General features: G+C 41.0%; 1 protein-coding gene across 3 annotated transcripts; it reads right to left on the reverse strand.

Moving 5' to 3' along the window:
- Positions 1 to 365: 365 nt before the first annotated feature.
- On the reverse strand, positions 366 to 13,286 carry PCMTD2 (protein-L-isoaspartate (D-aspartate) O-methyltransferase domain containing 2). Of its 3 annotated transcripts, XM_042801097.1 has the most exons (7): positions 13,156 to 13,267; positions 12,169 to 12,382; positions 9,704 to 10,038; positions 8,304 to 8,406; positions 6,349 to 6,520; positions 5,299 to 5,422; positions 366 to 3,767 (listed from the first exon to the last, which is right to left on the reverse strand). In XM_042801097.1, exons 3-7 carry the CDS (start codon positions 10,008 to 10,010, stop codon positions 3,385 to 3,387), a joined length of 1,089 nt encoding a protein of 362 aa, XP_042657031.1. In that variant the 5' UTR covers positions 10,011 to 10,038; positions 12,169 to 12,382; positions 13,156 to 13,267; the 3' UTR covers positions 366 to 3,384. The 3 variants fall into 3 exon arrangements, with proteins under 3 accessions (XP_042657031.1, XP_042657030.1, XP_032866308.2); XM_042801096.1 differs by lacking the exon at positions 12,169 to 12,382 and having other exon boundaries at positions 13,156 to 13,286; XM_033010417.2 differs by lacking the exons at positions 12,169 to 12,382; positions 13,156 to 13,267 and adding an exon at positions 12,730 to 12,987.
- Between the last annotated feature and the right edge of the window lie 420 nt (positions 13,287 to 13,706).

Genomic DNA, 13,706 nt, shown 5'->3' on the forward strand with positions numbered 1-13,706 from the left:
TGGTTCAGGCAATTCCTTCAAGTGCAGAAATGGACTAAATGACCCCTCGATATCTGCTGTCCACAGGTTGAGCAGGCAGGCAAGTGCATTCTCTCTTTAACCATTCTGATAAATTAAATCTAGATCAGTCCTGTGCATGCTAATTCCAAAATATATCTTGCCCAATTCCATTGCATAAAGATTTAGAAATCATTACCTGGGCAGGTCTCTTTCGAAAGATTATATTCTGAGGAGTTCATCTGCAACTGTGCACCTGTACCATATTATTAAGTGATTTTTCTAGTGTTCTAGTGTCTTAACCTTCAATTAGAGAAATAAGTACTTATCTACAAAGTATTCTAATCACAACATGATGCAAAGCCATGTTAAGAAGGCTAAAAAGTCTTTACTGAATTTATTGATACAGAAACACTTATTAATAAAGTTTAAATTGCATAACACTTTTGCATGCCTCAGGCCAATTTAACTCTAGTTTCTACACAGATTTTTCAACTTACACACTCATGATTAAAGCAGCTTGAAGTTCATTTTTTTTTTTTTTGCAAATTTACTGCAGTATCTAAACCTAAGAGGAGTGACATACAATTAAAGTGAAGGCTACTTAGGACACAAAAGGAAACAAAGCAGGTTAAAATCCTAGACAGTTTACAGACTATACAAAAACAGTTATGCTACAGTTACTCTATTAGAAATGCATACAAAACTACAGTGCAAGTGCTTGTGCACAGGGAAAAGGTATTTACAGTTCCCCTTCATTTACAGGCTATTAGCAATACTATCTTCACAATTAAATTACACATAAAATTTCCACTATGTGTCTGTTTGGATCTGTGGGTATCTGGACAAGGGGACAGTTTGACAACCTACAACATAAATTTCCTGTATATATATTTCTGTATTCAACCTTATCCAGGAAAAATAGCAGTATTTTATGCATCTTATAGAAAGCTACAAAAATCTAGCAAATGTAATAAAAAAGGCAAATCTGGTGAAAAATCCGATAAAATATCTTTTACAACCGGGGTTGGGATGGGGATAAAATCAAACACGGATAAATGAAAAATAATTCTCCTTCAACTGGTCAGCTTTAACAGAATCTCAGCAAGGCTTACTAATACAAACCTCAAGTTTAATGTAATTTTTAAAGCAACTTCTTTAAAAGAAGCTTTGTAATTAACAAACTGAAGGATGACCTGGTAGCCAGAAGTAGGAGGCACCCTGTACTATGCAGGGGTATGGAAACTGTGCCACAATACAGAAAGGCACATACCTGGTATGACAGCTATGAAACAGAAATGCCTAACAAATAGAGAGGTGACCGCCTTTGGGAAATATTACACGTAGATTCTATTAAGCTTCTGTTTATCACCATATTCAGGATTTTCGTTCGTAGAAAGAAATTCATTGTAGCTGCCAGAATTACAAGATGGGTGCTTGCATTTTACAGGAAACCATCAGCTCAGTGGCCCCATTTAAACAGAACTGCCCCACTTAAAAGAAAGAAATAAAAATCTGAGGAAGCAAGACAGCTTGGGGTACCATATATACTGGAGACTTAGGAAACTAGAGGCAAAACACAGCCTATGACTGTGTTATGTGCCTGCGGCCGCATGACACCATACCATCAGATGATATTCTCAAAGATATACAAAAAGCCTGTTAAGTAAGGAAGAGTTCTCCACCTCGGACTCAGACATAAAGGAGTTATCCATTTATTTTCAAAGCCGCACAGATCTTCAAAACACTATTTATCATTAAGCAAGTTGTGCAACTCAGTACCATTAACTGAAAACCCAGCGTATTTTTGGCAAGACAGTCTTCATTCATTCCTCCTCAGAAAATGAGGGGGCAGCATAAAAAAAAAAAAAAAAAAGATACCAACACAATACCAACTTAAGTGCTTCTGATGGGGCAATGCCTTAACATAGCTTCACTACCTACTGAGAGGGGGTTTTTACACACATACCACACCCCCCCCACAGCTTTAGGAGTATTTCACAGCAATACAAGCTCAAAGGTTTCTTTCCAGACTTTACCAGTTTACGTAGATTTTTCAAACAGGCTGAACCAGGTAAACTTCCCCTTCCAAACATGGTATCTCTTTCCATCCCTATTACAGGAAGATTTGGGAATAAAAGAGTTCACATCCACAGAACTGCAGAGTATAACGTTCTTCTATATGAGCCTGCTGTTTAAACATCTACTTAATTGTTGCAGGAATAAAATTACCTACCAAGTCAACCAGCTTCATTCTACCTGCGGTACGTTGACTGTGTGTACGCGAGTTGTATTCTGGCCACCTTGCTACAGCAGAGGCACACACACAGCAACACCTAAGAACCGCATCAATTTGGCTTTCTAGACTGTTTTCAGGTTCTACATACCCCCCAGAAAAATACATTTGGCTGATTTACCAGGACACAAGCCACTCCGCTCAGGCTAGTGCTCTGCACTTCACTCTGTCCAGCCCAGCAGACGTCATCTCACACAACAGCAGGATCCGCAGATTCTGCTTTCACAGTCAGTCTTCACAAACTCACTGCTCCCCATCTCCTCTCTACCCTCTTCCCCATTCAGAATTACTCTGTAAACATTTCCAGATAAAACAGTCACAACCCTGACTACCCTAGCATCCTGTTCTTCACTTGCCTTCATCATTTTAAAAAAAACCCAAGAAAAACAAAACCACAACTTTGCGTCTCAGACTAATTCACTAGAACAGGTGTTTCCCATTAAGAAAACCAATATTCTGTAAAACATTTTTACCTTTTCCTGAAAAATTCTATGTATAGTTTTTAAGCAAAACTGAGACCAACAAAAGGGGGAGCTGATGCTTTCCTTTTCATTAAAAACCTGTATGCCACAAGGGTAAAACCAAAAATTCTTTCCTTTCTGTAAAAGTTGTGCTTTTTCAGATTACTGGAAGAAACAAGATTTGCCAGGTCAGTTTTTACTAATAATCTTCAACCTCCATTAAACACACACCACGGTAGACACATGGCAGGTTTAGTGGGAGACAGCACAGACAGGTCTTTGGGGAACTGCTTAAGAATAAAAACTGCAATTTGGTAGAGCAGCCATGAGATTTTTAGAGTATCTCTGTGCAGTTAGTTTCAGGGAATTAAATCCTCCTTTCCATAAGCAGCTGAGCATTTCACCGACTTGCTTCCTAAGGAATCCCTGCTGTAGGATAAAACTATAGCACACAACCGAGAAGAAGGAAGAAACTCAAAAAAGCTATAATGTTTAAGTATACAGCAGCCACATTCCCCAGCTAGCCTACTGCCTCGGGTGGTCATATTAGCAGGCAAGCAAGTGGTATACATTTGTCAAGCCCTAAGTAGTACATTATTTTCTGCCTACTTCCCACCTTCTAGAAGGAAATTACTTTTCCCTGTAATAGAGCAGGTAATATTTCAAGGGATCAGGCAAAGGCAGACTCAAGACCTTTTCTCTCAAAAAGTTTACAGGGGGATCTGGCTTTAGTTCAGAGGGTTTAGTTTCCTCCTCTTCTCGTGCCTCATCCTCGAGATCCTCACTGTTGTTGTTATCATCTGATGGGTTGGAGATACGACTGGCGAAGACCTCTTTGTCCAAGAAAACAATAGTCTCCATGCGACGGCGACGCACACGTCTTCGTTTAAATCTTGGGGGGTTCTTCAGCCCATTTCCATTTTTGCTCATTGTTTCTTGATGTATAATTTTTTTAATGGTTCCTCGGATGGCTATGCGAGCCAGATCCTGGAGGCTGCGAACAGCCACTGGAGCTAAAACAAAATGAAAACCATGAACAGATATGGAGAAACTCCCCTCAAGAGTACTCACAGGAAAAGTTGTATTTGCTCAAATTAAATCAGGCCACTTGAATTCCCTACTGTGATTACAGAAACAGCTCTATTCAACTCCTGTCAACTCAGATAAACTGTGTTCTAACTTTCCAAACAAAATTTAATTATGCATTGCTCTCATTAACTAAAGAATGGGATGAAAGAACAGTTTCATATTTTGATGTCAAGTCCTCACAATTATTTTAAGATACACATGTCTTAAAGATTATATGAATGCAGACTTACTGACTCAAACTGTGACTGTTTAATAACTTAGAAAAAGATATTTTCCTACTGTCAATAACTAGACCTGAAGTCTATTTAACTCTTCCATAAAATGATTTTTCTATTGTGAAGTTACTTCATCTTTGCCAAGTACTTCACTTATAAAACATGTGTACTATTTATGCTCTTCAAAAACTGCTTCAGACTTAGTGGGTGAAGACAGGCTGGAAACCATTTGGTAGAAGTAATTATAGAAGCATACAATAAGTTATTGTATTAAAATACCTCCCACATTAATGGTTTGGAAGACTGTTCAGTCTTCTGCACTTATTTGCTGCCAGCTCACAAATGCACAACATCACTCATGTAGCATAAAGAAAAAAAATGTAATGATGCATACACATCCATGTACTAAAATGAATTAAAATTGAAATGACCAAAAAACCCTGTCGTCTTCTGACAAGTAAGCTCTCCCATGACCTGAATGAAGGAACCAGAAAAAAATTACATGTAATATATACGCAGGTCTCAGTACAAAGCCACCATACAAAGTATGCTGAAATATGCACTTAATGGACTTCATAGCACTGCTCTGACCGCTTACAGAGCTGCTTTTTGTCATGCAAAGACACCTTTCCAGAATAAGAACAAAGCCTGACTAATCTCTTTATGGAAGTATCTCTGCCTTCATGTGTTCTTAAGAGGCCTCGCTACACTGAAGTCTTAATCTAAAGATTGAGGCCACTGTGTACGACCTGTATTTCAAACAGTTAACCAAAAATTGCACAACTTCTATCCCTCAAGCGTTCCAGGTTCAGGATAATTCTGAATTGCTGGGCGGTGACAGCCTCTGAGTAGATACGTTTGTTCACAGGTACTGCTTGTACATTTTCCATCACCAAGGCACAGTGCCCAAGAACCACGACAGTACATAATTCAGGACTGAAACAGATGTCTGCATGTGCAAAACCAATGACCAAACATCCCACAAAGTTTAGGTACTGTTTCACAAGAAATCATTTGCATTTAGAATCTATTTTATGCAATTCTGATTCTGGCAGCAGGCCTCCACAGATATCCTCAAAGATAGACTGGGATCCAACACAAGACTTAAACAACTGTTCAAAGCAGGAAGCAGTAATTTTCCTTGAAATGATTCACAGAGGTGTTACATCTAAGGAAGCAAGGTGCAGCTTATAAGCAAAGAGAAGAAACCTCCCCCATACTCAAGAATGTCTGTACTCACGCAAGTGAACAAGCCTTGATTTTCCTGAATCTGCGTGGTTAGGCTGAATCAAAGGAGCAAAAGAAACAGCAAGAATCTTCTTGGTCTCCCAGGCAGAAGGACCAGTACGAGTTATCTTAGTCAACTAAACCAAAACAAGGAGATTATTGTCCATTGTGTGAACTACAGTAAGATTTTTCAACCAAAAATGAACAAACAACTTTTCTGCCTGGACAAGTGGTTAAAGTACTAGAAGCTACAACAGTAAAAGTTAGGTAATAAGGAGAAACACTGCTGGGTTTTTGATGAAATTGAGAACTCCTTACGGGATTAACACCAAGTAACCTCATCTGTTGCAAAAGAGTATATGAGCACTGGCGATTTGGGTCACCCTGCTTTCCCATATCTTCCTCAATTCTGAGCCAGAGCAGCTATGTCTGACCACTGAGGAAACATGTCAATCAGTAATGAACATTCCCTCTTGAAGGAAGTCTGCAGACCACTAGATTTCTGTTCCAGCTCAGATCTCTTGCACTAACTCACTGCACAGCACCTGACTGGGAAGAAACTCTGTACTCTGCTCATAATCTGAATTACAATCTCAAACTCTTTACACAAAAAAAAAAAAAAAATCTGAATTACAACCTTGAGCTCACACACAGGGCAGTTACCCACTTTTTACTAAAAAGGATCCACTGATACTTGTAGATAGGGACAACTTGCACACTCTTTCATCAGCCAGTTAGGGTGTAAAAGTTTGTATTTTGCCATTAAGTACGACACGAGATTAGATAACCTGAACAAAGCCTTGCTGACATTTTTTCTGCAGCATGAAAGTAAATTTGCAATTAAGAGCAACAGATTGGAGTATGTGGAAAGACTGGTAGAACTACGGATTTCTTAAATATTATGAACTGCTCAGAGTAGTTTCCATTCATAGTGAAAACTGGTGCCCTTAATGGTTTCCTCAACCTGCTACAAGAAAGGCAAATTAAAGGAAGAGCTATTGACTAAACCGATATCAGAATTAAGAATAATTGAAGTAGAAACATGGGTAGAAAGGCACTCAACCTTCTCTTCTAGAGGCATGACAAGAATTCCCCCAACTTTCAACAGGTTCTTCATGTAGTCTTCATGCTCCTTCTGCACTCCAGCACCACAATAAACACGGTCATACTGTGTACAGTCTGGAGAAATCTCTAAACAATTGCCGGTAACAAAAGATGGCTCACAAAATTCAAATCTGAAAATGAAGAAGATGCACAGCATACAATCATATTACAATTTATCAAACTAATTATTTTCATGATTCTGAAAAAATGAAACTATGAAAAATATTTGAAAAAAAAAGTTTCACAGAATTTCTCCTCTGAAGACCATGTATTCTATACATTAATCAAAACAGCACAGCTAAAGGTCTCAAAACCACAAAACAATGAGGTGAGAATTCATAGATTAAAATCTCCAAAGGATAAGGATGCATAATTTCATACTTTATACTTGCATATAACTCTTTAGAATGAGCTATTTTTAGTCACCTGATGCCGACTCAGTTATAATATGCAAATACAAATATTAGACCTGCGATTCCAAATGTTAATGTCCTTTAAATGCCAAAAGAAACCCTGGTGCAGTCCTTTTCAAAAGCTTTTAAATGGTTTTCAGATGTTGTGGTGAACTATCACCTGATGCTTCAGAAATATGCTTTGCTGAAGCCAAGGGAAGTTCTGCCATTAGCTTCAAAAGAACTGTGATTTTACCCTTCATAAAAATAATTTTTGCTTATAGCATATCTGATTTAGTTTAGGAAAAAAAAATGATTTTATGATGCTTCTGGTTTTCTTACATGCTCCAAAACTACATGAGCTTTAACTCCTATCAAAATCAGCCCTTAAATGTAGAAGTTGCACAACATATCCTTTCTTCTACTGGTATCTCAAAAGGCAGCTCAATATAGCACCTATTTATTCCTAAACACTTCCTGAAGCTTTCTGGTTTTGCAAAGCATGCTAGACATTCAGAGCAGCCAGCTAACAGTTCCTGCACACAGTGTTCTAGCAGCATAACCCAGCAGTCATTTCTCTCAGCAATGCCAACTTTCCAGTCATGTTGATTTCTGAATTCAGCTCACTATTGCTCCGTAACTATATTTGCCTGAAGAAAGGATAAAAGTCTTCTCTAAAACACCTATTCAAACAATAGCAATGTGGCTCTGGAAAAAAATCCAGTCTTCTATGCGTAAGCCCGTCCATGCCGAAAACTTTTAGTCTGCTGCCAACATCAAGAAAATACAGCTCTGTCATCAGCAGCTTTCCAGTACAGCAGTAACAGCACAAGGCTGAGTAGTTTAAATTCCAGCATGTAATGACTTTAATTTTCTTCCTGAGAGGAAGACTATCAGGTATCCAAAGATGCTTTACTTCCCTGTTTGAACAAACTGTGAGACGGATCCAAAAATACAACAGCTACAGCTTTTATTGCTGAGGTTACTACTGGCAATGGTTATCTTGCTGGAAAGTTATTATTTGTGACAGCAGCAAAATGGAGGTTCTAAGGAAGAACATAAATCAAACCCCAAGCAGTTTTAGTACCAACTTAATCATCATAAAACTACCTTCATATTTTAAAACACCATTTTTCTTCTTCTCAGATAAAACACATTACTCCACCACAGAAATCAGTTCATATTCTTCTGATAACCACGTATGCTCTCAGATCACAAACACAACTATTATTGGTGCAAGTTTCGAGTTGTTACCTGCAAGTGCATTTTAAAATAAGTAACCTTCTTCAGCTTCCTTTAAGCTCTGCAAAAGCAGCCCTGCTATTAAAAACACTGCAAGAATTTCTGAAACTCCACCCCCCCAATACACATCAGCTTCGAAGGTCACAGACCAGCTCAGCAAGCCTAAGGAGCCAGAATACTCAGATTACCCTGAATCCAGAGCAGCCACACGGGAGCAAAAACTGCCAGGACTAAAGGCAAATGCACAAAATGAATCCAAACGGGCATTCCACATTCTTACTTGTCAAAGCTGTCACTTGTTTTAATGAAGAAGTCCAATTTCTGCTTCGCGTATTCGATCACATCAGAATGAAGCTCCACACCATGGTTAACACCAAAAGGACCTGCAAATTTAGAACACACAGGTAATGGTAAAAGGCAACACCACAAAATCCAGCAGGATTGAATACAGTTTTGGTTATTTCCTGTAACAGATTGCTCCTGGAGTGTCAGTCAGCACTTGCGTAGGGTCAGCTATCTTAGTACTACAGTGGGAACTGCAACCCTATACCTGCAATTTCTGGCAGCGAATGCGGCTGGTTTTACACAACTGATTTTGAATCATCTGCTCTTAACTATGCAGGAAGTTACTCTGTAGGAGGGAAACACTGCCACTATTGCTATAAAACTGACCACCTGGAAAAAGTTGCAATGCAGAATAGCTTGCATCTTTAAATAAATCCCTCAAAAGAATATTTATGTTATTTTTATACTCCCTTGCTGATATGCTAAAAATCTCCTTAAGGGAATCAGGAACAGTCACCATACATTGTACCTCAATTAACAGCAACAATCAATAGAAAAATACATAAGTTGTTCAGCACACATGCTGTTTATTCAGAGCTGACTTGGTAACTTTTCCTAAAATTAAAAAAATACAAAAGCCCTGGAGTTATATATTGGCATCTTAGGTAGCCTCAACAAACCTAGCAGAAAACCACAAACGGGAGATGGGAATGAGGCTCTATCCTGACAAACAATTCAGCAGTGAAAATCCTTGACACCCCCACGAAAGGAAAATATGTACCCTATAGTCACTTGCTATCTATCCTGGCAGCACAACTGCTGACTGAAATACCTAAGGGCAAACTACAATTGTATAATTGCACTTTGATGCTTTGCACCTACTGTAGATGTGGTCGCAAAGTCAGTTCTGATGCACTAGCTGCTTTCCAGAGACTATTCCCACCTGTATGTTGATAAGAGTTGGAATTGGATTGCAAACATGTTTCGGTCTAGACAGGGCAGTGTAAAAACAAACAAGGCACAGAGCTGCTATAACCACAGGTTTCTGCAGAGATGCTCAATCCTAGTTTAAACACAGCATTCCTGCTCCCGAGCTGGGTTCTTGCTTAAGGGGCAACAAGCCTGAGTTTGTGCCCAATCCTGTAGGAATCTGCTCCAGGCACCTGTGCAATTGCTTCGCTGCCTGTTCTGAACTGCCACAGAAATCTGGATCCCAGTCAGTTCCAGAGGAAAGGTTGTAGGAATCCCAGTAAATTGGCCAGTTGGATTAATGCATTCCTTACTTTCCTAGCTACCTTTTAGTTTCATGACTTGAGGAATGCTTCATTCCCAATTTCAAAGCCTTCTCTTTTTAAATCTAATGTACACAGTTAAACTGATTGAAAAGGTATTTACCCAAGATGAGTCCAACCATAGAACTCAGATAACCAGTGCCACTGCCAAGATTCAAAAATGACAGCCCAGGTTGCAGATCCAAAGCTTCCATCACCTCAGAGTAAATGCACGGTGCTGAGAGATGAATATTTCCATGCTTCCATGCCAAGTCCTTGTAGGCATTGTCTTTGAACTCTTCCAGGTAGTAATCTGCTCGATCAATGGCTCGGAACGCCTGCTCTACCAGTTCTGTCCGGATGTATTGTGCCTCCTTCAGGTTATCAATTAATTCATCATTATCTTCTCCTGCACTCACTGCACCTCCCATCTTCAACAGTTTTCTACAAGCACTAAAACTAAAAGAGTAATAAAGGAAGGTGAGCTATAGAGCACACGCTTGAACACTAAATTATGCTGCTGTATATGAAGTACTTTGAGACAGACCTTTAGGCACTGTAAAGACCCCACAGCACCAGAAAAACATTACCACCAGCACCCCCCATCCCCCATTCTGACAATAAAAAACAAAATGCAGCAGATCTGGCATCTAGTACCTGACACTAATGGGGAAAACCACAATAGACAATTTAAATGTGCAATGCCTGTCTTCAAACACTACCAACATTTTACTAGCATGTCAGCTTTTCCACTGAACCCTTTTATACGAAGGATTATTCTAGCTGCTTTGCTTATAGGTCATTTTTCATTGCAAATCCAACCAACAGCGCAAGTTTGGCTTGCCTGTCAGAATTCTTGCCACATGCAGACCTTCTATCTCAAATAGTATCAAGGGGAAATGAAGAGACTAAGACACAGGCAGCAAGAACCAGAACATTTTCTCTGAACATGCATCAGGATGCTGATTTCAGAGGTTAAAAAACCTCTGACCTAGCGTACACGTTTGCTTTAGCAAATGCACTTTCATAGCTCATCTTTATAGCTTGAGCCACCACCATTAGTAAAGCACTTAACGATACAGACAGCAACTGCAGAGAGAATATCCACTGAGGGCTGTGGAATTTCTTAGGTCCTCTTAAATCCTAGACGAGCTAACCCCCAACGTGGAAACTCTTCAGTGACACAGATTTATGAATTACAAACGCTTCTGACCTCACAGAAATGAGCATCTTCAGCAACCTGTTCAGGCTTGGTGTGGGGGAACGAAAAGCAAATGCGTTCCTTGACTGTGCATTACATTAAGTATGGCTATATACTTCACGATGCAAAGTATCTATAGGTTTTAAATGAAAAGCTATAGGGGGAGAAGAACATAGAAGGACTTATCACTCAAAATTAGTCTAGTTTTTCTTCCCATATCTTAAAAAAAAAAAAAATATTCTTTTCAGAAAACACAACATGATTTTTTTTTTAAATGCATTTATTTACAATGCCTTTCTCTGCTCACAGTAATAACCACAGAAGCAGCAGCTTTAGAGTTCATTCCTGGGATCAGAAGATCTGCCTACAGCTAAATTGCTGGGGTTTATTTGTTACACGCAGCAAGAGCAAATTATACACTTTCATTTTCAGAGGAAACAGAGAAAAGATACAGAAGTCTAAGGAAATTTCACAGTTATTCAAATAACATACCATCCTGATTACCTGTAGAGACACACAAAATAGGATATACTTATGGAGGGAACTCGAGCCAGTTTTTAATACATTCATGTCTCAAACAGATCAATCCAGTTTCAGACCATGAATAAAACTTAAAAAACTGCCGCTTCTCTCCTTTCTGTAGTTACTCCTTCATTTTCCCTATAAAAAATGACTGGGTTTTATTACTTCACACAGGAAACACATCAAGTTGAAGGCTTAGGTGGGCTCATCAGCCAATTTGATTCTTTCTTTTTTTTTCCTCCTCTAACATACACAACAACTCATTGCATCTACACATATATGGTAGCTTATATCTTTCAGTCAGTTTGCTTCACTTAACATTCTGCATTAAAATACTTTCTTCCCTGAGGGTGTTGATTCCCTTGTCTTTCTTTTGTACGTTTTGTTTAGGCTTCCTTCTTTCTTCCAGGTAAGCTCTTTTTGCTCTTAAAAAAAAAAAAACCAAAAAAAAAAAAAAAACAAAAAAAAAACCTCTACATTTTTAGATTCCACATATGAGTAAGAAGTTGTGCCTTTAACAGTGTTCCACTTTGGATCATCAAAAATTCTTTCCAATGTACACAAGCCTCACTGGGACAACTGGTTCAACCAGGTTTTAGCTCAGCTATATGACCAATAACTGTTCTGCAACATGGAAGACATTTCTCTAATGAGATCAAGGAACATCCGAGCTATGACAGGCATCAGTTACTTCTGAAATGATCACTTTTACTGGACACTAGCTTACTTCCAACAAAATGCATGTTTTATATGCAGAACATAGAACTCAGGCATTTAAATTCCTCTTTGGATAATTTCACACCTTTGTTCACCCTTCTTCCTTTTTCCCACTGGAAGTTGGAACTAAGACCATGAGTAGGCCTTACTGTTAACAAACTTTTTAAAACAAGATCCCCTCACTCCACAATTGTCCCAATTGCACTTTTAACACTTCTAGGTAAAGCACAGATTTCCACAAATATGAGCAAGGACAAAGTTCCCGTGACAAAATCATGATCCTTAGCTGACCACAACACAGGTATCAAACCAAGCAGCCTTTTAATGTTGAAACATCCCTTCAATTGCATGTTGCCATTTCCCCTTTAAGAAAAACAAAACAGAAAACCAAACAAGTCTGCCTTGAGAAGCTGCATTCAGACGCCTGAAATAAACACTGAAATTAAAGCAATTTCTTCCAGGGCAAACACCAGCAGATGCACAGGGGAAGACTCAAAACAATACACAAGGCACAAAAATGCAATTCTTCACCCCAACACATTTCTAGGGTAATCCCTGCTCTGACATAACACGCTCCAGAAGGAATAACAAAGGTTATTTACCAATTAAAAAAAAAAAAATTACAGTTGGCACAGCATTCAATCCGATCCCTTCTAACCCTCTCAAACAAATAAATTAAAAAGCCTAGCGCCGTACAGCTCAATCACTACCTGCGTTATCAGGCTGCTGCCGAGGAAAGTGACGGAGATGTAAGAGAGTGGGAGGGAGGTCTAGGAAAGCCTGATGTTGATATTCCACCCTCAACCCCCCGTTTTAATTACTCCTGGGTGGCCCCGCTGCCTCCAGCCCTGCCCGCGGGGGAGCCCAGGCCGCCCCGGCGGGGAGGAGATGTTGGGGCGAGGAGAAGGGCCATGTCCCCACCCCAGGGCAGCCCCAGGTGGAGCGGGAGCCCCAGGGCAGGGCTGAGGGGGGCAGCGGCCTGAGGGGCGGCGCGGCCGGGGCTGAGGGGAAAGGCGGAGGGGGGGGGGGGGGGGGGGGGGCAGGGGCGGGGGCTGCGGCGGCCCGGTGAGATCGGGTCGAGCCTGGAGCAGCCGTACCTCAACGGACACGGTCTCCTCACCCTCCCCAGACCGTACCTGAGCGGCGGGTGAGCCCGGCCCAGCCCCGGTGCGACCCGCTCCCCCTCCCCGGGCCCGGCGCTGCCGCCGTCCCGCCGCGCTCCGCCGCTGTAAACACAGCCCAGCTGAGCGCCGGCCGCGCCGCTGCGCATGCGCGGCGCCCACCACCGCCGCGGGGGGGGTGGGGGGGGGCAGGGAGCATACCACTGCTGGATGGACGCGGGAGGGGAGGGGGGGGACGGGGCTGTACCATGCAGACGAGGGGTGGGAAGGCTGTACCACTATGGTGAGACAAGGGGGTTCGGTCGCCATCACGGCAGGAGCTCGCCTTTCCCTGGCGACGCTGCGGCTTGAATGCAGCCTGAGCCTAGACATGGGGGCTACTTACAACACCTACATATGTATAGGGACGGTATATGGGGCCTACGGACCGGGCCTTAATGCAAACCAGGCCAACACACTGGGGTGATGGAGCGGAGCTAAATACAGACCAGCCCTAAGGACAAACTGGGCCTAAATACAGCCCAGCTCAACAGGCTGGGCCCATAGGGAAAGGCTAAATATGGACC

This window comes from Tyto alba, unplaced genomic scaffold (assembly GCF_018691265.1).
Source record: "Tyto alba isolate M040663 unplaced genomic scaffold, T.alba_DEE_v4.0 Super-Scaffold_33, whole genome shotgun sequence".
Lineage (NCBI taxonomy): Eukaryota > Metazoa > Chordata > Aves > Strigiformes > Tytonidae > Tyto > Tyto alba.